At 35.6% G+C, this 22,797-nt stretch overlaps 3 protein-coding genes across 11 annotated transcripts in view; 1 reads left to right on the forward strand and 2 right to left on the reverse strand.

The window, feature by feature from the left end:
- Positions 1–6,675: 6,675 nt before the first annotated feature.
- LOC126755959 (uncharacterized) lies at positions 6,676–8,549 on the forward strand. Its single transcript, XM_050468699.1, has 9 exons — positions 6,676–6,890; positions 6,944–7,030; positions 7,088–7,197; positions 7,258–7,352; positions 7,411–7,539; positions 7,610–7,758; positions 7,816–7,960; positions 8,032–8,282; positions 8,347–8,549. Exons 1-9 carry the CDS (start codon positions 6,849–6,851, stop codon positions 8,500–8,502), a joined length of 1,164 nt encoding a protein of 387 aa, XP_050324656.1. The 5' UTR covers positions 6,676–6,848; the 3' UTR covers positions 8,503–8,549.
- LOC126755960 (copper chaperone for superoxide dismutase) lies at positions 8,509–9,649 on the reverse strand. Its single transcript, XM_050468700.1, has 3 exons — positions 9,532–9,649; positions 8,839–9,473; positions 8,509–8,767 (listed from the first exon to the last, which is right to left on the reverse strand). Exons 1-3 carry the CDS (start codon positions 9,544–9,546, stop codon positions 8,632–8,634), a joined length of 786 nt encoding a protein of 261 aa, XP_050324657.1. The 5' UTR covers positions 9,547–9,649; the 3' UTR covers positions 8,509–8,631.
- A 5,498-nt stretch (positions 9,650–15,147) lies between these two features.
- The window catches only part of LOC126756070 (clathrin coat assembly protein AP180), a 54,313-nt gene continuing 46,663 nt past the window's right edge, over positions 15,148–22,797 (reverse strand). For 7 of the 9 annotated variants that reach the window (XM_050468893.1, XM_050468892.1, XM_050468891.1 and 4 more), the window contains one exon: positions 15,148–16,189. In XM_050468893.1, the coding sequence (XP_050324850.1) occupies positions 15,717–16,189 (473 nt within the window). In that variant the 3' untranslated portion in view covers positions 15,148–15,716. Of the gene's footprint in view, positions 16,190–19,676; positions 19,729–19,802; positions 19,984–21,962; positions 22,415–22,797 lie in introns of those variants that run through there. The other 2 variants (XM_050468895.1, XM_050468888.1) reach the window with 2 other exon arrangements.

Raw genomic sequence — 22,797 nt, forward strand, 5'->3', positions numbered from 1 at the left:
ATTAATTCATTCTACATTTGTATACTGGAAAGTTTCAAATGGAATTTAAAATTGATCGATTTCGCTCATTTTCACGATGTAACATAAAAATATCAGAGAAATATCTCTGCCCAAAATTGGTTAAAATCGGTGGAGCAGGTGTCGAGTAATGTGATTTCACCTAAAAGTAGGCGGTCCCGCCCCCATCGTCTAATTTTCACACCGGCTACCATAAAGTCCTCTCATACAAACCCATGTCTAGCGCACTTACTCACTTGCAAATCATACTCACGTCCTAGCTATGCTACTGCCTCATTAAAACAACAACACAGAAATAGACTTTAAAGATCATTGACCGTGATTTAACATTGGCCCAGTACAAGAAGCGTTTGCTTAACATCACTGGTCTGTTTGAAATACCATTCCATGTTGAATTGTCAACCAGAACCTCTGTCGTCGGCGTTCACCTTTTCAAACCGACACAAACAGTTCACCCACCCGTTTATTTTCTTCTTCATATATGATATGCGTAAACAAATGAGATTTCCTTAAATATTAAAATAAATTGCACACATACCTTCATACTTCAGTTGCCGCAATAAAATTAAATTTCGAATTGATAAGGAGAGTATCTGCAAACAAAAACAAAGTATGAATTGTTAAAGAATTGAAAGAATGATATCAGTGAGTACATCTGCATGTTGTACATATGTACATATGTTAAATATTTATGATTATTTTTGTTTATTATTATATATTTAAAATTATATTTAAAATTCTTTAATTTAAGCCAGTAGATGTTTAAATTGTAAAGCCCATAGTATGATAATTGGTGTTGGAATTTTCTCGATATTGTATGGAGATGGATATGACTTAAACGTTCTTTAAATTTTTTTTTTCATTTTATGATCATGCAACGAAATTTCTCGAATCTTCGCAATGCATTCTGGTGGTAATGCCTATTGTGTTCTTCCCTAATGGAGTGCGTCAGTGCTGCAGCTAAACCAACATAGCCAACTTACAGTGGGACGGATGTGAAAAACATAAACTTATTATTTATGTTACTGAATTTTATTTTGACGTTTCTTGTTCAATTACTTGACACATCTATATTAAGAGATCTAATTTCAAATACATACATTGGAAATCTAAAAAACAAAACACCTAAACTAATTGAGATAGATAAATAGTTACATATACATACAGCTGTTGACAGCTAATTAGAAACGCTCCCTTTTTTGTAGGTGGCTGGTGGGTATAATGATAAACACTTTTAACATACCGTTATTTATATTGCTAAAAGTCTTGCATTGTTCATGTTACTCTATTTCCTACCAAATTCACTCTGTTTTGTAGTTGTCAAGATAAAGTTATTTTATTTTTTCCCCAAATAGTAAATGCGTTACTTTATAGAAGGTGAATTAAGTGCGACAGCTAATTAGAAACAGATTTTTATTAATAATATTATTGATTTCTGGTAAGGGTGTGTTTCAAAGTTGTAGTTTAAAATATATTAAAATGTATTCTTCAAGTTTTTTAATGAGTACAAGCTGCAGCTGTACACCCGCCCTTACGTAGTTAGATTTTTGACCTTCGTTAGTCTGGAAAGACGTACAAACAAATTTCGAATCAGGTCAAATGCTGATAAAGCATATACATAATTTTAAAACTATTTCCAACGTTGCACGCAAAGAAAAAACCCGAAAAACTTCAACAGAAATATACCGCAGAATTGCTACCATCTTCCGAGGAGACCCAAAAATCGAGTTCCATTGACATTCGACATAAAATTCAAGACGACGACGAGACGTCCAAACATCCAAGAAAACAATTGCCCGTTTAGTCGAATTTGGATTTCAGGGCAGGGCAGCACGCAGGAAACAACTTCTGACTAAAATTCATAGTAAACAACGCTTATAAATATATAGTCTAATGTATAAATAATCATGATGACAAGACGAGTTAAAATCCGGTTGACTGTCTGTCCGGCGGCCTTTGGTAAATTTAAAATACATTGATGAAACTATGTACCATAATTCTTTAGTAAAAAGGTAAGGATGAGTTCGCAGAAGGGCGCAACCGGACCACTGCCGCGCTCAAAAAACGCCATTATTCGAAAACGTAAAAAGTGCCACATGTAAGCCGTAAATTAAGATAAAGGACTCAAATTTGGCACAACGAATCACACCAAAGAGATATATTTGTGTTTTGAAATCTTTAAAAAGTGGATTTGGTATCGCGCCCTAATAAGTTTAATGTATATATCTTCCAAACCAATAAAGGTATACGAACCAAATTTGTACCGAACCAACTACAACTCTATAATCAACTATAACAGTACTGTTAAAAGCTACTAAAAGCACGATAAATCTATAACTACTATATACCACTATTTTTAACAGATTTGATTTATTTAAAAATGTTATTGGTTAGAAATAGTATCAGGCATTAGAAGTGCTAGATATATAAACTTTTTTAAAGTTAAAAAAAAAAAGTTTTTTTATGCAAAACTATTTCATAACATCTTTGATACAAATTATCATCAATTGCTTATAAGAAAATATAAAATAATTAATATTAGGTTGGAAAATATCTCCCTTCCGCCTTTTTGCTCTTTATTCAATGTTTTATAAAAAGTGTTGCAGTGATCGGATTTAGTTCGAATATGCGCTGTTTCGTTCGTTTATCTGTTTCCATCTAGACGCAACTTCAGAATATCCCCCTCGTAGAAGCCCCCTCCTTATCTGCGAAGAACTCGGACAGCTACTTTTCACAAGCTTCTTTTGAGTTCAACTTTACACCAACAAGGGCGTTCGCCATGGACAGGAACAGGTGGTAATCACTTGGCGCTATATCCGGGCTATATGGTGGATGCGATAAAACCTCCCATCAGAGCTCCCGTAGCCTCTGACGAGTCATCAACGAAGTGTGTGGTCTGGCGTTGTCCTTGTGGAACACTACACCCTTCGTGTTGGCCAATTCTGCACGCTTCTGGTCGATCGCCTGCTTCAAGCGGTCCAGTTGTTCGCAGTAGATGGTAGAATTCAGCGTCTGGCCATATGGGAGCAGCTCATAGTGGATGATTCCCTTCCAATCCCAATTCCTGGCCGTCAATCCCGGCTTGGCCACTGTTTGGGACGATTCACCGGAATTCGACCATGACCGTTTTCGCTTGATATTGGCGTATGTGATCCTTTTCTCACCGCCAGTCACCATTCGCTTCAAAAATGGGTCGAGTTCGTTGCGTTTCAGCAGCATATCGCAGGCGTTGATTCGGTCCCGAAGGTTTTTTTGCGTCAGATTATGCGGCACCCAAACATCAAACTTTTTTCTGTATCCAGCCTGCCGCAGGTGGTTTAAAATGGTTTGGTGACTAACTCCCATCTTCTGAGCGATGTCACGAGTTGCCACATGCCGGTCTAACTCGATGTTTTCAATGATTTGATCGGTATTCGTCGTCACAGGTCTTCCGCCGGGTGGCTTATCCATGGTATCGTTTTCACTCACTCTGAATCGTCGAAGACATTCCTCCGCAGTTCGAAGTGATAGAGTACACTCCCCCAAACCCCCATTAATCTCAAGGAACGTTTCTCTAGCGCATTTGCCGTTAACGAAGGAAAACTTTAAAATAGCGCGAATTTCGGCGTTAGTGAACTCCATGTCTACAACTGTTGGACGCAATATCCAAACTAATCATGCATAGCGTCGTTTTGTAGGTTATGCCAAGAATTTTCAAACGATGTATAGTATTCAAAAAACAAAAAGGCGAAAGGGAGATATTTGACAACCCAATATATTAAGCTATTAAAAAAAATAGCACCATCATATTTCAGAAATTATGGCAACCAAACAATTTGAACCAACTTCGTCACCAAACATACATACATACATATGTACATATGAGTTGTTGTAACCCTGTATTTTATGAACGATGAAAAGTAGCGTTACTTTCAAACCAATAACTTGAGATCATTGAATGAAATGGCATGGAACTTGCACAATATTCCTGTTAAGCTTAGTACTTTACAAAATAAACAGCAATTGACTGTTTGTAGCACGATCTCTCTGTCTAGACAATAACTTTTCAATCCATGTAGCACCAGATACAAATATTTTCGGCAGCATAAGTTTATAGCTAAAGAACAACTGATCGAAAATAGCTAATTTAAATAATGAAAATGATTAAGCTTGAAGTAAATAATACAAACTAAGTTATGCCAGAAGTAATTATTTGGAATTAAAGCAAATATTAATAATAATTATAATGTGATACAATCAAATTTTCATTAAAAAAAATGAATGAACATATTTAGGCTATTTTGTTCTTTGCGAGGTGAACTGAGTTTTGGATATTTCAAAATAAACTGTTTAAAAAATTGTTAAGAGAAATCTTACTCAGAAAGTTCTTTTTTCATCCTTATGTTTTATTTTCATTTCTTTCATTTTAATATTTTTCGTTGTGATCTTTGTGTAAGACACCTGCAATAATTAAAAATATGTAATTTTTGGGTGAATTTAAAGGGTTTCTCTCATCTTGCATCATTTGATTAACGGTACCTTTGCTTAGTAGTAGCAACACAGATTGAAGCTTTACAGTTATTTTTATTTATGCTGTTGTTTATCGCAGTCTTGTCTCTATCGTTCTCTAGAATATGTAGAGTATACTATCAAAACTTTATTTCTTTCACTTAAATTTATATAATTGTATGTTCATACATACATACATACATATTACTCACCCGAATTATGAACAGTATGAATACTATTATTACTAAAGATATGGTGCAAATATTAAGATCTTCCATGCTCATCCAAACTGTATACTAAATGGTGCAGTCTTCGTAGTTTTTATGTAAACAGAATTAAATACTGATTTGTACTTTTTTATTGTGTGTTATTATTATTACTGTTATCTGTTGTTTATGAAGTAATTGAGAATAAAGAGAATACCATATTTATTGTAAAATCATTTAGTATTTACTTCTTGAAATCCACATATATGTATATACATATGTAGATATGTATGTACAAACATTAGTATGTATATGTAAGAACATACAAACAAACAATGTCAATACAGCAACACGCAGAAGTACATAACAGATTATAAATAAATTATTTTCACAATCTATCAATGTGAAATGCTTTTTATCACTTTCGAAGTGTGAAGATTTGCTTACTTCTTTCGCACAAATACGAGTATCACTCAAATTATCTACATTTCTTACAAACAATCGTACATACATATGTATACTAAATGTTGGTTGATTGTTTTTGCCACTATCTGCCACTTGCATTTGCGATTGTTTATGTGTAGATCACAGACATGTGTAAAATTATATTATTATTTTATCTTTTATTTTCAAAATTCACAAATGCATTGTTATTAAAATAATTAACATTTTTTGAAATTTTAACTGGAAAAATTACGAGAATTCAAATGAACGTATAAAAAAGACCGATATTATTTCGTTATAAAGCGGCATTTCCATAAAATACCATTACTTCACTGCGGTTGCAACAGCAATGAGCTTGTATATTAATGATTCAAGCTGATTTAAAAGAAAAGTTGAATCTAGTGTGATTTTTACTCGTCTTATAAGAGTACTGAAGTACATTAGGGTGTGCGACTGGTTTACGTATCATGCATTTTTTTTTGCTTGGCACCTGGGAGCAGATTTTTGTCGTGATCACCGATAATACACTGGCAGCCAACGCCTAAAAGAAAAATAATGAAAAATCTTTAGTTAATTCATATTGAAATACATACATATATGTATGTAGATTAAGATTGAAACTTGTATACACACTTGTCACTTGCCCAATTTAAGACGGTTACTTTCTTTTCCAGCAAATATATAAATCTGGTGCTATTAACAAACTTTACTAAGAGCCGGAAATTGTATTCCCTAATACATATACATACATACAAATGGCAAAAATAATCATCGTTGTGCGTAGAAATGACGTAAGTATGTACTATTCCAGCAATCGGGCTTATCGGCAGCTGAGTTATCTACATTTCAACACAAACGCGTTTGTTCAATATCGACGCACAAATCTGCAAAACTAGATCACTTGCTCATTGCTATATAGTACATGAATGCATTATTTATATATGTGTGTATATATTGATAGGTAAATATGTAAATATTTCAAATTATCTTCAATATTACAGCGTCATCTTGAAAGTTGTATGTATTAGATACAAAAATATTACGCTAAGGATGTACAAAAAAAGCTTACCATAGTTGCTCATTTCAATGGACACAAATTTGTTAATCTAACGGTTATTTGCAAAAGTATAAAAGCACGCCTACGGTTTCCCTAAGTTTTACTTCGAGCAAAATGTCGATATTCTCGATATTGATAAGTCAGCTGTTGAGGAGATTGCAGTTACTCTGTAATAAAACAATAGAAAAATCGTTGAGATTTAAGGTTACTACAATTATCAGTGTTAACTCGCATTTTTAATTAAAGAAGAGTAATTGGGAATGATAACGCTGTGCTCAAAATCGATTGTGTAGCTATTATCGTTATACTCGATTACTTGAATTATCCATACTCACAGCGGTCTATGCAACCAGAATAGGATACTTACATACATATATATTTGTTCAATAACTGTCAGTACGGCAACATGTCCAAAACTTGTGGTTACAACAACACAACATCATAATTTTTATATATGTGTGTTTACCGAAAAATTATTTGCTGCACCCGAACAGACCTATACAGTAACAGCTGTTATTCTTTGGCGCCACTTTGAATCAAATGAGCGATTTGATGTTAAATAGTCGCTTTCAATTCATCCTTCGGAAGTTGAAACAATTTACTTGTTATTGTTAATGTAATAGCAAAAGGGTGAAATGGCTTATGAAGTAAATGAGAGTTTACGGATTGTATTTCAGGTATAAATTTGAAGTGTACAATATGAGACATTTTATTTATACATAATTTATAGGCTATAAAAGAAAGATGCAGTAGACCAGTTCTCTTGGACAAGTTTGAGTTGAAAATGTTGTTTCAAAGCTTAAGACCGTTGGAGCAGGTATACATTTGTTTACCTTCTTACAACTACAAAAATTAAAAAAAAAACGTCTTCTAGTTGCTAGCTGCACGGTTTTTCTGCAAATTGCCATGGAATATAGGAAGTTTGCGAGTTTTGGCTGTTCTGCAATCGGCGAATGTGCTTACTGCAAGTAATTATATATTAAGGTTCGTAAGAGTGATCGAAATTCATTGTAGATTCGTTAAATATAATATTTGCATTTGCAGCCTGGAGAACGATGAGGAAATGCAGTTGATTCTGAATGATTTTCTCGAAGCAGAATTTGAATTATTAAAAGAATTGTATACCGTGGCGCATTATGGTAACATTTTATGATATTATTTATAGTGACAGTTATTAATTTACTTTATAAATATTAGATAGCAACAATGCAATAAGACTAAATGACGCGCTTGATGAGTGTCTTTCCAGGCTGTATACAGATTTAATAGAGAACCCGCAACTAAACGATTTAACTTACATAAACGGCATTACGAAAAATATGCCAAGTAAGTTTTCTCACTTTCCGTTTGCAATGATTCGTTTTAAGGGGTAAATCCTTGATATTCTTAAATTTAGCTGATTTTACAGTAAGTTTGATGCAGAGGCACATTGGTACTGTCTTGGATTTACATAAGAGCAATGCCAAAACAGCTTTTGGCAATTTTTCAAACTGGATCAATGAGGGCGTAGATGAAATTCAATTCACTAAGGGATTGTATGAAAAAGTATGTATCTTCGAAGTCTACTCAATTTGTGATTTACAAATGGTTTTGCAATTTCAGTTACTTCGGCATTCTGAGCAGGAAGCGATTTCTTACCTTTTTAAGTTGTCTTCTCTGGAGCACTTCAGTCAATGGAAATTTTATTTGATTCTTTTACAAACAATTTCAAGTAAATGCAGTGAGGAAAATTCGGCATTTATACGAAGTTAGTTCATCTTTTCATTTAAGTAGGATTTTGCATATGAGGAAAGTTTAATTTTTGTATATATTTCATAGAATACTTAAGAACAAGACTAAGTCAAATAGTGGTACTTCCTAAACTCGAGTGTATGCTTCATTTGCTGCTTACGGTACGAGCCGCAACCGCAATAACGATGGATATTGACAAAAATATAACGGCATATGCTGATTGGTACAAACGAAATATTTCTGATATGAAATTCGTTTTACAAGTAGAGGAATTCAAAACTGTGATTGATCTTTTGGAACAATGCATACCTTATGAATCATTAGAGGATTATTTAGAGGTAATTTATTTTTAATTACATTATTTTTGATTTTGTAGTTTTGTATGTTACAATTAACTTTTAGATTCACGCTACTTTCTCCATATCTCCACCTATACATTGTGGCAAAATAGTACAAAGTTACAAAAGTAAATGCAAAGCGCAGTTGGCCAAAATAAAGTTAAAAGCCAAACAGAGCAATGAACCCGAAGAGACCAAAGCTATAGATGATTGTATTTAAATAAACTTATTTTTTAAATGCAAGTACATATTTATTATATTCATTCATATCACCTGTTTTATTACACCCTAAGCGTACCTCTTATTACATAGACATAACTATATGCTTAACACTACCGAAATCCTTCCTTTATAATTTTTGTGTGCGATTTCCACCAGCTATAGGTTTATTTCTTTCATCCCATAGCGTCACGCCATCACAAGCACAAATCTTTTTGAAATTTTCCATAATTCCTGCTGAACGCGCAATTATACCGCAAGCAATGCTAGAAAATATTCAAATTTTTTTTATTTACCTCAGAAACCTATGGAAATACCGTAATATCGTAATTCTTACCGTTCACCAGCGTTGCCATCGATGCGGCTCTGTTCATTGCCACCTCTCCCCATATCGTCAGCATTCGCTGTTATCGCCACTGAGCGCCCAATGATATCCCACACAGCTAATACAGGATCGACAAAACGAAAGGTAGCACGACCACTTTCATCAGCGCGTATATTGCCCAAATCACCCGCATGCCGTGAATCAGGTGCATTGTCCGGACTGCCGTGTGGTGAGCCGCGTGGATTGTAATGTTCTCCGATGGAAGCACAACCACTTGATACGTCCCCTGACTCGTGAACATGCAAACCATGTAATCCAGGCGTCAAACCATCTACAACACCATCCACCACCACGCCTGGATTATCTTTTGTTAACGCACAAAAACGCAAAATTCCTTGTATCGGTGTACGGTCAACGTCACTGCCGGTAGTATTTATAATCGCAACCGCCGACTGTCCACCAAATCCAACTAGTACAGCCTTTCGTCCAGTGCTCTCGATTTTATCCTTAATAACATACCACGGTTCTTTTGTTTCGATTGTGACTCGTCCTTCAGACGAATCAATGTCAACTTTACTAGTACCATGAAGGGCATTGCGCACTCTTTCAGCACAATGCTCACCTCCTATTTGTACGGCAAATTCAACCTGTCATAAGAAATATGTATTAATTTAATGAAGTATGATAGCGAGATATGAGTCTTACTTTGATATCTCCCATTTTTCAGCTTCTACAGAATGATAACATATTACCTTAGTAGGTGCTCGAATTTTCTATTTGGAATTGAAATGCCGAAATAAATGAAAGTGTAAACACTATATACTGAGGTAAACACAATGGCTACGACAGACTGCAAACTACATCTGTCAAATATTAAAATACACACGTTCTTATGGGCAGTGTTATTTTGACAGCTGCACGACTACACGACTGCAGGCCGACAGTTGTCGTTCTCGCTAACTTCAATATCCTCCTATTTTTGCCAACGACAGTACGACGACAGTAGAGTTGACAGTAGAATGGAAGATAGAAAGAGGAGGTAGAGTGGTGATGCCACTAATATGTAAAATGTAAAATTATTCACAGCTCTAACAAACTTGACGTTATTTTACAAATAAAAGCATAAAATAGCTCTATTATAGCTCTATTATATCATTTGTAATATCAATTGATAATTTAAAGCAAAAATATTTACCTATTTACTTATTTTTTGCATAAAAAATTTCACTTTGAACAAAATATTAAAATTTCATTGAAGTGAAAGGTATTAGTATGGCCACAACGAAATTGTGTACATGCAAAATGGACAACTGCGTTGTTTTGTGTACATGCCGGCCATTGTGTTGTTGTTGCTTCTCAAAATGTACATGTAGTAAGATGAACAACGACGTTTTCAGTTCACTGTCGTGCCGCTGCAGTCTGTCGTAGCCATTGTGTTTACACTTTGATATGCCAATATATTCAACAGCTGTTGATTCTTTTGACGTTTCTTACCTGATCTTGATCTGTAGCATTGCCAATGTAGTTTAAGTTGGACAATAATTATTCTTTAGAAGAAAATAAAAACACAGCTGCACAGTTAATAATTTGTGATGTCGAAACATTAGGGGGATTCTCTTGTAAGAGTTGCGAATTTTTAAATAAAAAATTAGATTTGAACATTTTAATCCCAACATTGGGCACAATTCCGATTTCTTTGGCGCCGCGATTTGAAGGTACCGTTGGAAAGAGGAAGTCCTCCTGATTAAAAAATATATAGGGTTATAGGTACCGCAAACGCTTAGTTTACGAGATATTCGACCTTAAAGTTCAAAAATTCCCAAAATTCGAGCATTTCAACAAGCTATTTTACCGCATTAAACACACTTTACTCACATTTTTCACTTCAAATTAATTAATTTAAACTATAAACTTTTAAATAAATCCACATTTTACACTTTTAACAGTTTTTTTACCGAAGAAATCTTTATTTTAAAAATTACATTTTACACTCGTAGTGAACATCATGTGTGTGCTAAAATTACGACGAAATGGAGCGCTGCCATGTGATAATAAGGAAATTCGCTGAAATGCCTTTTTTCCCAAGAATTCCTCTATCCATTCATATGGATATGTTCTTTATTTAATTTAATAAACAAATATGTAATATTATATACTAATATTATATAATAATATTATATAATAATATTTAACCATTTTGTAATGAAAACTCAAACTTTATTTGAATATTAGTGCAAGATAACCAAAAAATATAACCACTTTATAACGAAACTCAATATATTTTTTTTATTTTAACGCAGAAAGGAGTACTATGCGAAAGTACTTCAGTAACCCCGGGTATTCGCTCGACCAGGGTTATTTTTTTAAAGCGCGGCCGAAGGCCGCCAACGCAGAAAGGAGTATTACGCGAAAGTACTTCAGTCACCCCGGGTATTCGCTCGACCAGGGTTATTTTTTTAAAACGCGGCCGAAGGCCGCCAACGCAGAAAGGAGTACTACGCGAAAGTACTTCAGTCACCCCGGATATTCGCTCGACCAGGGTTATTTTTTTAAAGCGCGGCGAAGGCCGCCAACGCAAAAGGTGTACTACGCAAAAGTACTTCAGTCACCCCGGGTATTCGCTCGACCAGGGTTATTTTTTTAAAGCGCGGCCGAAGGCCGCCAACGCAGAAAGGAGTACTACGCGAAAGTACTTCAGTCACCCCGGATATTCGCTCGACCAGGGTTATTTTTTTAAAGCGCGGCCGAAGGCCGCCAACGCAGAAAGGAGTACTACGCGAAAGTATTTCAGTCACCCCGGGTATTCGCTCGACCAGGGTTATTTTTTTAAAGCGCGGCGAAGGCCGCCAACGCAAAAGGTGTACTACGCGAAAATATTTCAGTCAGCCCGGGTATTCGCTCGACCAGGGTTATTTTTTTAAAGCGCGGCCGAAGGCCGCCAACGTAAAAAGGAGTACTACGCAAAAGTACTACAGTCACCCCGGGTATTCGCCCGAACAGGGTTATTTTTTTAAAGCGCGGCCGAAGGCCGCCAACGCAGAAAGGAGTACTACGCGAAAGTACTTCAGTCACCCCGGATATTCGCTCGACCAGGGTTATTTTTTTAAAGCGCGGCCGAAGGCCGCCAACGCAAAAGGTGTACTACGCGAAAGTATTTCAGTCAGCCCGGGTATTCGCTCGACCAGGGTTATTTTTTTAAAGCGCGGCGAAGGCCGCCAACGCAAAAGGTGTACTACGCGAAAATATTTCAGTCAGCCCGGGTATTCGCTCGACCAGGGTTATTTTTTTAAAGCGCGGCCGAAGGCCGCCAACGCAGAAAGGAGTACTACGCGAAAGTACTTCAGTCACCCCGATATGATATAAATTTTACAATATTATTATAGATTTTTACTTATTTATTTTTATTAAACATAAATCGCATATTATACATATACATACATATGTATAGTATATATGTTTATATACATATGTATATATACATATGTATATAAACAAAGAAAAATCGTTAAGAATCCTACAAATTTGGTGTTTGAGATGTGGCAACGCTCGTTTTCCTCATAATTATAAACAATCTAGCCTTTGCAACGATGAGTGTTCTAAGTGATTTTTAAATTAATAAATATAGGTAAAATATTACAAAATAAAAGTGAAATGTGAACTTATTTCAATCTTTAAAGTGTATATTTAAATATAACAAGAGAAAAATGTGAAAAAATTTAGAGAAACATTGAGAAATAACATGTTTTCTTAGTGCAAATTTTTGAATTTTTAAACGTGAATATTTCAAAAAATATTAGTTATTTTTACATTATTTTCGGATATTCCTCCTCTGGAGAAGCTACCCTATCCGCACATACCTCATTTATATGGAAATTCGTTTTTTTTACCCCGCCGCCAAAGTAATCGGAATCGTGCCCAACATTGGAATTAAAAAATGAGAATTTAATATTTTGGCACGATTCCGATTACTTTGGCGGAGGGGTAAAAAACCGAATTTCCGTATAAATGGGGTATGTGCGGATAGGGGAGCTTCTCCAGAGAAGAGATATCCAAAAATAATAAAAAAATAACTTTTATTTTTTAAAATATTCACGATTAAAAGTTCAAAAATTTGCACTAATAACACATGGTATTTCTCTATGTTTCACTAAATTTTTTGACGTTTTTCACTCTGTATATTTAAATATACACTCTAAACATTGATATTTCACTTTTATTTTGCTATATTTTACCTAAATGTATTAATTTAAAAATCACTTAGCACACTCATCGTTGAAAAGGTTAGATTGTTTACAATTATGAGGAAAACGAGCCTTGCCACATCTTAAACAGTAAATATGTAGGATCTTTAACAATTTTTCTCTGTTTGTTTTATCGCGTGATTCTTTTTCTATATTAACTATAAAAAAAAAACTTTCTACATATGTATGTGTAATATATGATTTATGTGACTGAAGGACTTTCGCGTAGTACTCCTTTCTGCGTTGGCGGCCTTCGGCCGCGCTCTAAAAAAATAACTCTGGCCGAGCGAATACCCGGGGTGACTGAAGTACTTTTGCGTAGTACTCCTTTCTGCGTTAAAAATAAAAAAAATGTATTGACTTTTTGTTATAAAGTGGTGAAAGTGGTTATATTCTTTGGTTATTATGCACTCATATTCAAACAAAATTTAAGTTTTCGTTATAAAATTGATAAATTTTGATTATTATTTCTGTCAGCGATTTCCACTTATTTTTTTATAATACATTGGTTTGTATATTAGGTGACGATATATATATATATATGTATGTATTATATAATAAGATGCTCCTGCTGCAGAAAGGCAGCGTGCACGATTCATATTGCCCGCTAAGGATCACGCTCAGTTAGTATTATATAACTTTACTGAACTTGCGGAACAGTACGCCTACGTACTACATCCTAAACCCCGGCTGCTTTAGCTTTTATTTGGACCTGCGGCACCGCCGTTGGGCATTACTTCGCAGGACCAAGCTGGGAAAGAATGCATCTTCTCAAACTCCCTGCGGAATTATTTAGCTGGTTTTAAGTTTTTCCGTGCATTTCTCTTATCCTGATCTCCCGCTCTTTCATTTTCATCCATACTAGCTTTGATTGCAGCATATGACTTATAACGTCGTCGGGCGTTATCCTTTGGTTTATTCGTTTGATGGTAGTTGTCTCCGTTACCTATCTCGAGAAAGAGAAAGAGATATGCTCGGCGTTTTCATCGACACGGCTGCAGAATGAACATTTAGTGTCATCATCGTGGCCGAATCTGTGGAGGTACTTCCTGAAAAAGCCTTGGCCTGTCAAGAATTGCGTCAGATAAAAGTGTCTCCCCGTAATGTCTCTCAATCCAGGCTGTTATGTCTATTTTCCTTTTTCAGCCGCATCTCATTGTGTTTGACACTCTTCGAGTCTCGACAGCCATTAGACGCCTATTCATAGCTTTAGATTTTTGATAGAATTGATTTTTGATAGACTTGACTTTGAGCTAGATATGATACTAGCCGCTTCTTGTGACACCGTTATAAACGTATAGGCCACTCTAACGCAATAAAAGGTTCTGGTCCTACTAGTTGGTGGATGCTGTAGAATGGGCTTGTCAGCCAGTTCATTCCCAGCTAAAGCTTTGTGACCCGGTACTCAGGCACACCAGTAGCGATTTGATCTCGTAGGCAGAGATCGCTTTAAGTTCCGCTTGACTGTCGCTGAGTAAAACGATACGTTCGTTGCGATAGTTGCGTTGGAGGTTTATCTCTACGCACCGACTTATAGCAAATCCCACTAAATTTGGTGCGTGGTCCTGCGATTCCTGCACAAATTTCCTCCGACGTCTCCGAGCCGTCAGTTTACAACTTGATTGTACTGCAAAACATCCAAAGGGCGCGGGAGTCGCATAACACCCTGGATTAGGAGGTGACAACTCTTGGTTGCCGCATGCATGCGGCTTCTGACAACCCGCTTGATCAGTGTTATGCAGCACCACTCACACCGGTTGAGAGGTGCGGAGTATGCCTTGTGACTTACGCCCCAGCACCACGACAAGATGCCTGTCATTCACACCCAGGATAATTCAAAGCCCTCTTGAATTATAGAAGCCGGGGGCAAAATTGGACGATGAAATCACATATCTCCGGACCCATTCGACAAATTTCAACCAAATTCGGTATATAGCAATATCCTGATGATCCAATGTTACATTGTGAAAATGGGTGCAGCCGGGCTATTCCAATTGATTATTTCACTTTTCATTTTCGATTTCACGGCCGTACCTAGGAGCTTTAAAATCAAAAAAAAAAAAAAAAAACACACAACAACTTTCAGTTTTTTTATAAAGGTATATATTTTTAAAGCTTTCGATTTACAACAACTTATGCTACAATTTTATATTATCTATCATTATGAATACTCGTTCATTTACAATAAAAGATCACCTGTGCTCGATTTAAATGTGGAAGAGTACCCGTATTTGTACTCTCTATAAATAACCGGCTCTCTATAAATTACGGCGCCTGTTGTAAAGCTATTTTAATTACTCACACTTTTTTAATAAGTTTTCTTATAAAATAAAGGGTAAATTTACACAAAATAGAAACTATATAAATAGGTACAGGACATTCCTGTGGATGCACTGGTAAAAACATAACAGTCTCTAAAATATCGGAATGTGTCTATATACATATGAAAGGACATTTAAATGCGTACTCTTAATGAAATCACTAGCACATGGCAATATTGACTATCCAGCCAAGCCTACAAATATTTATATATGTTTATGTAATGCTTAGCAGGTTGGATTTGTAAGTTCAGAAGGCACTATATTGCTCGTACACCACGCCATCCTTATGCAGACAGATACTACTGACTGTTGAATGCAAGTGGGTGGATCACACGCTCGTATTTGACACCGAATTGGCAATGGTGACGACAGTTGCTGTAGTCGCTGTACTTGTGGCGGCGGCGGCGGCAGCACGGGATGTTGACGCTGCTCCTGCTTCCGCAGCCGGTGCTGTTACGTTTCCTGTTGGTCTCGCAGTTGCACCCATTTCCAAGTTTAGTGGAGCTGCCCGAGTCCCGTTCCGATCGACTTCTGAGTATGGCGGCACTGTCGTATCCGTTGTGGCAACGGAGGTTGTCGAGGTTGTAGGCGGTGGCGATAAAGTGCCGGCCGCCGTCTGAGCGGCACTCATAGCCATCACCTCTTCGTAGGTGGGTAAATCCTTTTCATCCTTCTCCAGTTGTGCGCGAATGCGGGCTGCATCTTCGGCGCTCGGTTCAACATAGAAGAAATCTGAAAAACGATGCGGTAACGGGTTGTTGGCGCTCTCATTTGCGATTGTGAAAATGTTGCCTTGGCGATCTGGAAAGAGAGGAAGGTGAATGTAAAAATTATTCATAGATTTAAGATGTTTTTATTAATAAAACACTAAGAAAAGGAAAAAAAACCAGTGACACAGGTGGTTACTAAGTGGTCCCCCGGTATTTTTCCTAGTTTATTTGATTACTTTTTCAGCAGTTGTAGAGCAAAAGATGGCTTGTCGCGATTTGTGAACTCATCTCTTATGGTCAAGTGTGCGTAACTGTCACTTGTAAAGTCACCTTCTAATACAATTGAAATCTACAATTATAGAAAAGCATCTTTGGAATAACGGACACATATTCGTAAGCGTATCAACTAACAACTGATTCTAGTTGATTACACTGTTATCTGATATATTGCTATTGATATTGCTGCTTGCCTGAACGAAAATAAAGCTAAAATGGTGAAATAAGAGCTAAAGTTAATATTTAATTTTTGAGAGCTGCTGCTATTTTCTACTTGAAATATTTTGCTAACTAAAAAAATAATGTTTCCCGCAAATTTTTCCTTTCACTTCGGATGTACTTCAACTACAAGTACAAGTAAGGTTCTGTCATATATGTATAAGCGCTAAAGTTGATTATACAAAACAATCTAACTGGTATTCTTTAAAGAATTTTGAAAAAAAAAACCGGGACATTTCAACGAAAGTCTGGCACTGGAAAAAAGAAGAAGACCAATCACCACCAGGATCGTATTATGAAGCGCCTAGGCATGTCAAATCGGACACTCGGATGGAGTTGAAATGAGCTCTCGGAATATGAGAAAAGGTTTTAAAGGGGCTGCATTGAATAGATGCCGGCTAACAAAAAATCGTTTTGATCTTTAAAATCCATCAAAAAAGGCTACAATGGTACACGAATAATTTACCTTAAGCATTTGAAGAAATGATATATTTTCTAATGATCCAAAATAAACCTTTTCGGTTCGGATGGTATGCCCTACGTACCGACGCACGTTCACAGTGGATTCAAAAATTAGAACTTAAGACAAACAAACGTCAAACAAGACGGATCCGGAATGATCTCGGACACTTTTTAATGTAAAGCTGGAGATCTGGCCCTAATTAGTGGAACTGTAAACGCGGGCAAGTAACAACTAATTTTATACAAAAAATTTATACCATCTATTGAACAGTATTTTGACATAATTGACCAGTCAATAGCTTCGTTTTGAATCCAATAGAGGACGTTAAGCTCACTTTCAAAGTTAAAGTAACTAAGAACAATGAAGAAAGAGCTAAGTTCGGGTGCAACCGCACATTTTATACTCTTGCAACTTACAAGAGTCAAAGCCAGGGAAATACTTTATTCTTTAAACGTCAACCTGAGAACCGAAATCAAAGCAATTATAACAACACCTATACTGACAGACACATAAGGTTACACTGTTATGCGTAAAACACGCCAGCTCCTTTTCATTGAGATAACTCACATATTGGCCGATATATTCGGTACAAAGTTACCCGGAAGTTCGATTATCTTTACATTAGGTATATGGAGGCTAAGGAAAGTATTGGTCCGCTTCAACCCATTTTCGACATACAGGCATATCATTGTCCGAGAAATACTATCGCTGAATTTCAATTATATATTTCAGATATTGACCGATATTTTCGAACGAAAGTCAACTATAGATACTGGGGTCCAAATATTCGGTACCTACGGGCTTAAGTTGGATTTTTGTTGGATTTCAACAATTTTTGGTCATGAGGTGACATACACTAAAGGCATTATTCGTGTAAAGTTTATTCCCGTTATATCAATGGCTTCATGATTTGTGTACTGGAAACTGAACGAATCAAGAGGAATTTAAAATAGTACTATATGGGAAATAGGCGTGGTTATTGGCCGATTTCGTTTATTTTCACACTGTGAAATGAAAACAATGACACGTACCAAATTTTGTTGAAATCGGTCAGTCGGGTTCCGAGATATGAGATTTCACAAAAAAGTGGGCGGTGTTACGCCCATTGTTCAGGCCTCTATAAAGCTTTGTCATACCATCCTGACGGCAAAATTTTACGTTTCTGGCGCATTTAGTTATTGATTTATCGCGCTTTTAGTAGTTTGGAACAGTACCGTTATATGGGGAGTGAACGGAGTTTTCATCCATTTTCACACTATCGGTTAGAGCTTTAATTGCTTAGGAGATGTATACATTAAACATATTAGAGGGTGGGGCCACGCCCACTTTTTTTACCCCTGGCTACTGCGATACCCTGTGCCAAATTAGAGTTTTATATCTTAATTTAGTGTTTAGTTATGGAACTTTATATGATTTCGGTGAATGGTGTTTTATGGGTGTGGCAGTGCTCCGATGACGCCCATTTACAAACACGTAATTTTGTTATAGCTTACACGGACAGGCATACAGTCACGCGGATTTCAACTTTTCTCGTCATCCTGATTTATATATGCATATCCTATATGTATAACCCTTTATCTATCTCGCTTAGTTTTAGATGATACATACAACCGTTAGGAAAAAATACTATTATTGTACTACGTAGCAAGATGTTGCAAGAGTATAAAAATGGTTTATGTTCCTTCGTTTCTTAAATTATCGCAATTTGTAATATTTATTTTTAAGACAGAAAAAAGGAACTAATAGCTATGAAGTTATTATTTCGGTTAGCTAATATAATTATTTGATGAGTTTAATAACATTTTTCGTCAAACAATAAACACTTTCTAAAAAAATGAGCAAAAATTTAATTTTTACAGCTGTCTGAATGTCATTGGTTATTTTTTCGTCAACAAATTGCATATCACCGAGACCATTTTCACCTATGCACTGCCAAAACATTGCTTTCTCAACATGTTTGACTGAACTGAACCCACTTTCTGTCACACTTTACTATCACTGTTCAGCCCAAAGATATTACGACACTTCATTAATTAAATTACTGTTGTTCAAAATTAAATTATAAGTCAGGTTTAAATTTTCAAACAAGTGCTTATGTGATGTGGATTGTAGTCAGTTTATAAGTCTTCAAAATTATCTACTTTAGAACTTGCTATTGGAACAATTTGATTTCCGAATATTTTGGAGGGCTACTTTATCTGATTAGTTCATCACTTCTACAAATTCTTCGCTAGACTGAACAGAGAAAATATTCTTTCCATATTTGTTTTCAGTGATATAACTAGCGCAACATTACTTAATCTATTCTTGGAACACCCGGTGTTCGAAAATAATTTGGGAAAACCTATTTTTCAATTTTATTTTTTTTGCATACGTTGGAAAAGCGAGGCTAATAACTATTGAGGGATATTCGAGTTTTTCAAAACTGTGTTGCACTCTTTTTAAGCAAAAAAAGCAGCAAACCCTCTCAAATATCATTGACAAGTTTTAAATTAGTGATTACAGACTATACATGTACACAAGTTAGTATATTTTGAAATATTTGAAGACTACGTCTTCCAAAGTTTAAATAATATCTACTATAATACTTTGTAAAATTTCAAACCGATAATATTCATACCACGCTCAAGACGATTTTGCGCACGTATTACGGTAAACATGCGTAGAGTTACCTTCATTTTGGATTAAAAGAAAAATTTATTAGATTTTCGTTAGTTTAAAATCAGTTCTTATTTTTTTTACGAACCACGAAAAATTGATAAATCAAAACTATTATTATGACAATAACAAAGTAAGTAATGAACATCATTCTATGATTTCGTAGTTAACTATTTTGACTAATTTGAAAGCTAAATTTACACAGTTCAGCCGCAAACAACTGTGCTTATTGGCGAAACAATTGAAGAAAACTACCGCAATCCGATCAAAAACAAATAAAAACTCTTCAAGTTCGCTGCTCAGTGCGATAAGTAAGGCAATTTTAAACATACGATAATTGAAATGTTAATTGATAAGCGCATTTGCAGTGCAAAATTTGTAAATATTGAATGCATGTTATACCTTTCTCGAACATTTTATGCCTTGTATATGGGTACTCAAGTGCGATATAGCCCCTATAATGCTGATAAGATTATTTTCTTTATGAGCGTTTATAAATGTTACGACAGGTGCTCAAATTGCTTTGCCTATCATTTATGCAATGACTTTGTACAAATTTATTACTTCTTGTAATAATAACAAGAAAAAACGTTAACTTCGGTTGCACCGAAGCTAAATACCCTTCACAGGTGCATTTCTGTTAGTAACTACATATGTGTTCAGTTTGTATGGAAGCTATATGCTATAGGAATCCGTTCTAAACAAGTTTTTTAGAGATTACATTGTTGCCTTAAAAAATAACATATACCAAATTTCGTGAATATATCTTGTCAAATGTGAAAGTTGTCCATACAAGAACTTGATTCCGACCGTTCAGTTTGTTTGGCAGCTATATGTTATAGTGGCCCGATATCGGCCGTTCCGACAAATGAGCAGCTTCTTGAAGAGAAAATGACGTTTGCAAAATTTCAAAAGGATATCTTAAAAACTAGGGACTAGTTCGTATATATACAGACAGACGGACAGACGGACAGACGGACAGACAGACAGACAGACAGACGGACATGGCTAAATCGACTCAGCTCGACATAATGATCATTTATATATATACTTTATTGGGTCTCCGACGATTGCTTCTGGGTGTTACAAACTTTGTGACAAACTTAATATACCCTGTTCAGGGTATAAAAATTGAATAAAACATATTTTAAATAGACTTGGACTTTTGAAATTTGAATTGCGTGCGATAATTCCAGTAGCTGATTAAAATTTGTCCTGAGAAGTCGACAGAGTTGAAAACATCGAGTTCGGAAATTCGTAATAATTCGGATGACGCGATTTTGACAGCGTATATGTTAATCTATTTTATTTGATGGCTGCTCTATATATAATTATCAGAACGACTTATTAATCTATATCGATAATGTGAAAGTAGACCAACTTATCATTTCTTTGTCAATCAACTACCAGGTTATTATACCCTGAACAGAGTACATTAAAAATTATCGTTTTGTTTTTATTGCCATATTAAATTCTACCACACCTCTAGAACTAGGCTAAGTGTGCCGTCTTTAAACGCGTTTTTCTCGAAACTGTGTTTTTGAAGTCGGTTGGCAAGATTTCTCGAGAACTATTCAACCGATCTTCATGAAATCTTACACAGGTCTTTGAGGTACAATTCTTAAAGACGAAGGATTTTTTTCTGTTTTTAACACGAGGAAATTTTTCAAATTTGGCAACGATACAATCCAAACTATACTATACAAGTATATCTGCCATACAAACTCGCTGATTAAGTTCATGTATCTTCACTTTTGTTTTCGTTTTTGTGAAGGGTATAATAACTTCGGTGCAAACGAATTTAAGGTTTCTTGTTTTCATGTCAATCAATCCATTAAGACTTTTCTTAAGCTTTTTATAGCGGAAATGCAATATTTTTTCCATAGTTTACAAATTGTGTTGTGTTTTTAACTGTGTGTTTATGATTTTATTTTTAGAATACTTCGTATGAGGTTACATTTCACTGGCTGGCTAGTTTTTGATTGAAGTTTTTTTTATTAAAAAAATACATGAGTACAAATATGCTCAAATTTTTGTCCTAAACTTAATTAGGACTATGCACATGTCTTAGATAAGTCTTAACTGTCTAGAGACTTAGCCACGTATTTCATTTTCTTCTCTTTCTTATGTTACTCTATTTTTTAAATATTTTTCATTCCCCGAAATGCATAAATTGTTAATTCGAAACAGCAAGAATATCGTTAGGAACGCACTTAGGCCCTTCAATTCACTAAAATGTTATACACACCATTATAACCACGTCGCATGCCTGCTTGTTGCCACACGCCTCGCTGCCGAAAGCGATTGCGATTACAAATTCTATATCCTTGTGGACATAATCTCGCCAATGGTTTGCTTTCAATTCGTGTATAATAGCAAAAAATGGGTAATACCACAAATGTAAAGAGAAATATGACTACGATCAAAGTAAAAATACTCATTTTCCACACACTCTTACACGCGAGAGCCTTTTTGGCTCCAATTTCTTACGTGTTACGTCAATAATATAAAAATAAGCACCGGTCCCTTCAATATCTATATATGTACTTAAGAATAAATAATTGTCGAAGTATCTTTACATCACGACGCTCGTTTTACAGTTCGTCCACGAGTATATCATACTTGTATAATAGGTATGTTAGTGCTTTGCGACTACGACTACAATGCGCTGACACTTACGAAACACTGGCCAACCACATAGGCTATTTCAGTATTTCGTTTCAGTATTTAAAACCATTAACTACCGTTTTGTTTAGCTTTCATGCTATCCGCACTGCACTCGTATTATTTTGTACAACTTCAGTTGAGTTGTGTGCGTTTTTCATCGTGTCTTGCACAAGTGGCGTAATGATAATCAAATCCATAGACCCAACGGCACTTGTTATACCAATTCGCTGATAAGATTAAATGTTTTGCACACTCTGTAGTCCCTCTGTATGGGTTTAGTTGATTTAGATACGAGTCTGTTTTGTTTGCTAAACAGGGACAGGAAGTGCCGTGCTCTTCTCACATTTATAACAATACGGATGTACCTGTCTTATTCTGATCGAATCTTAAGATTAATTAAAAGCCCAATTAATTAA

The sequence above is a fragment of the Bactrocera neohumeralis genome, chromosome 4, assembly GCF_024586455.1.
Source record: "Bactrocera neohumeralis isolate Rockhampton chromosome 4, APGP_CSIRO_Bneo_wtdbg2-racon-allhic-juicebox.fasta_v2, whole genome shotgun sequence".
Lineage (NCBI taxonomy): Eukaryota > Metazoa > Arthropoda > Insecta > Diptera > Tephritidae > Bactrocera > Bactrocera neohumeralis.

Coding starts and splice junctions, on each gene's coding strand:
- LOC126755960 (XM_050468700.1), bottom strand. Junction 8,768..8,838: donor GATGGCAACGCTGGTGAACG/GTAAGAATTACG, acceptor AATATTTTCTAG/CATTGCTTGCGGTATAATTG.
- LOC126755959 (XM_050468699.1), top strand. CDS start 6,849: ATGGCTTATGAAGTAAATGAGAGTTTACGGATTGTATTTCAG. Junction 7,198..7,257: donor GCAAGTAATTATATATTAAG/GTTCGTAAGAGT, acceptor TTGCATTTGCAG/CCTGGAGAACGATGAGGAAA. Junction 7,961..8,031: donor AAATTCGGCATTTATACGAA/GTTAGTTCATCT, acceptor TATATTTCATAG/AATACTTAAGAACAAGACTA.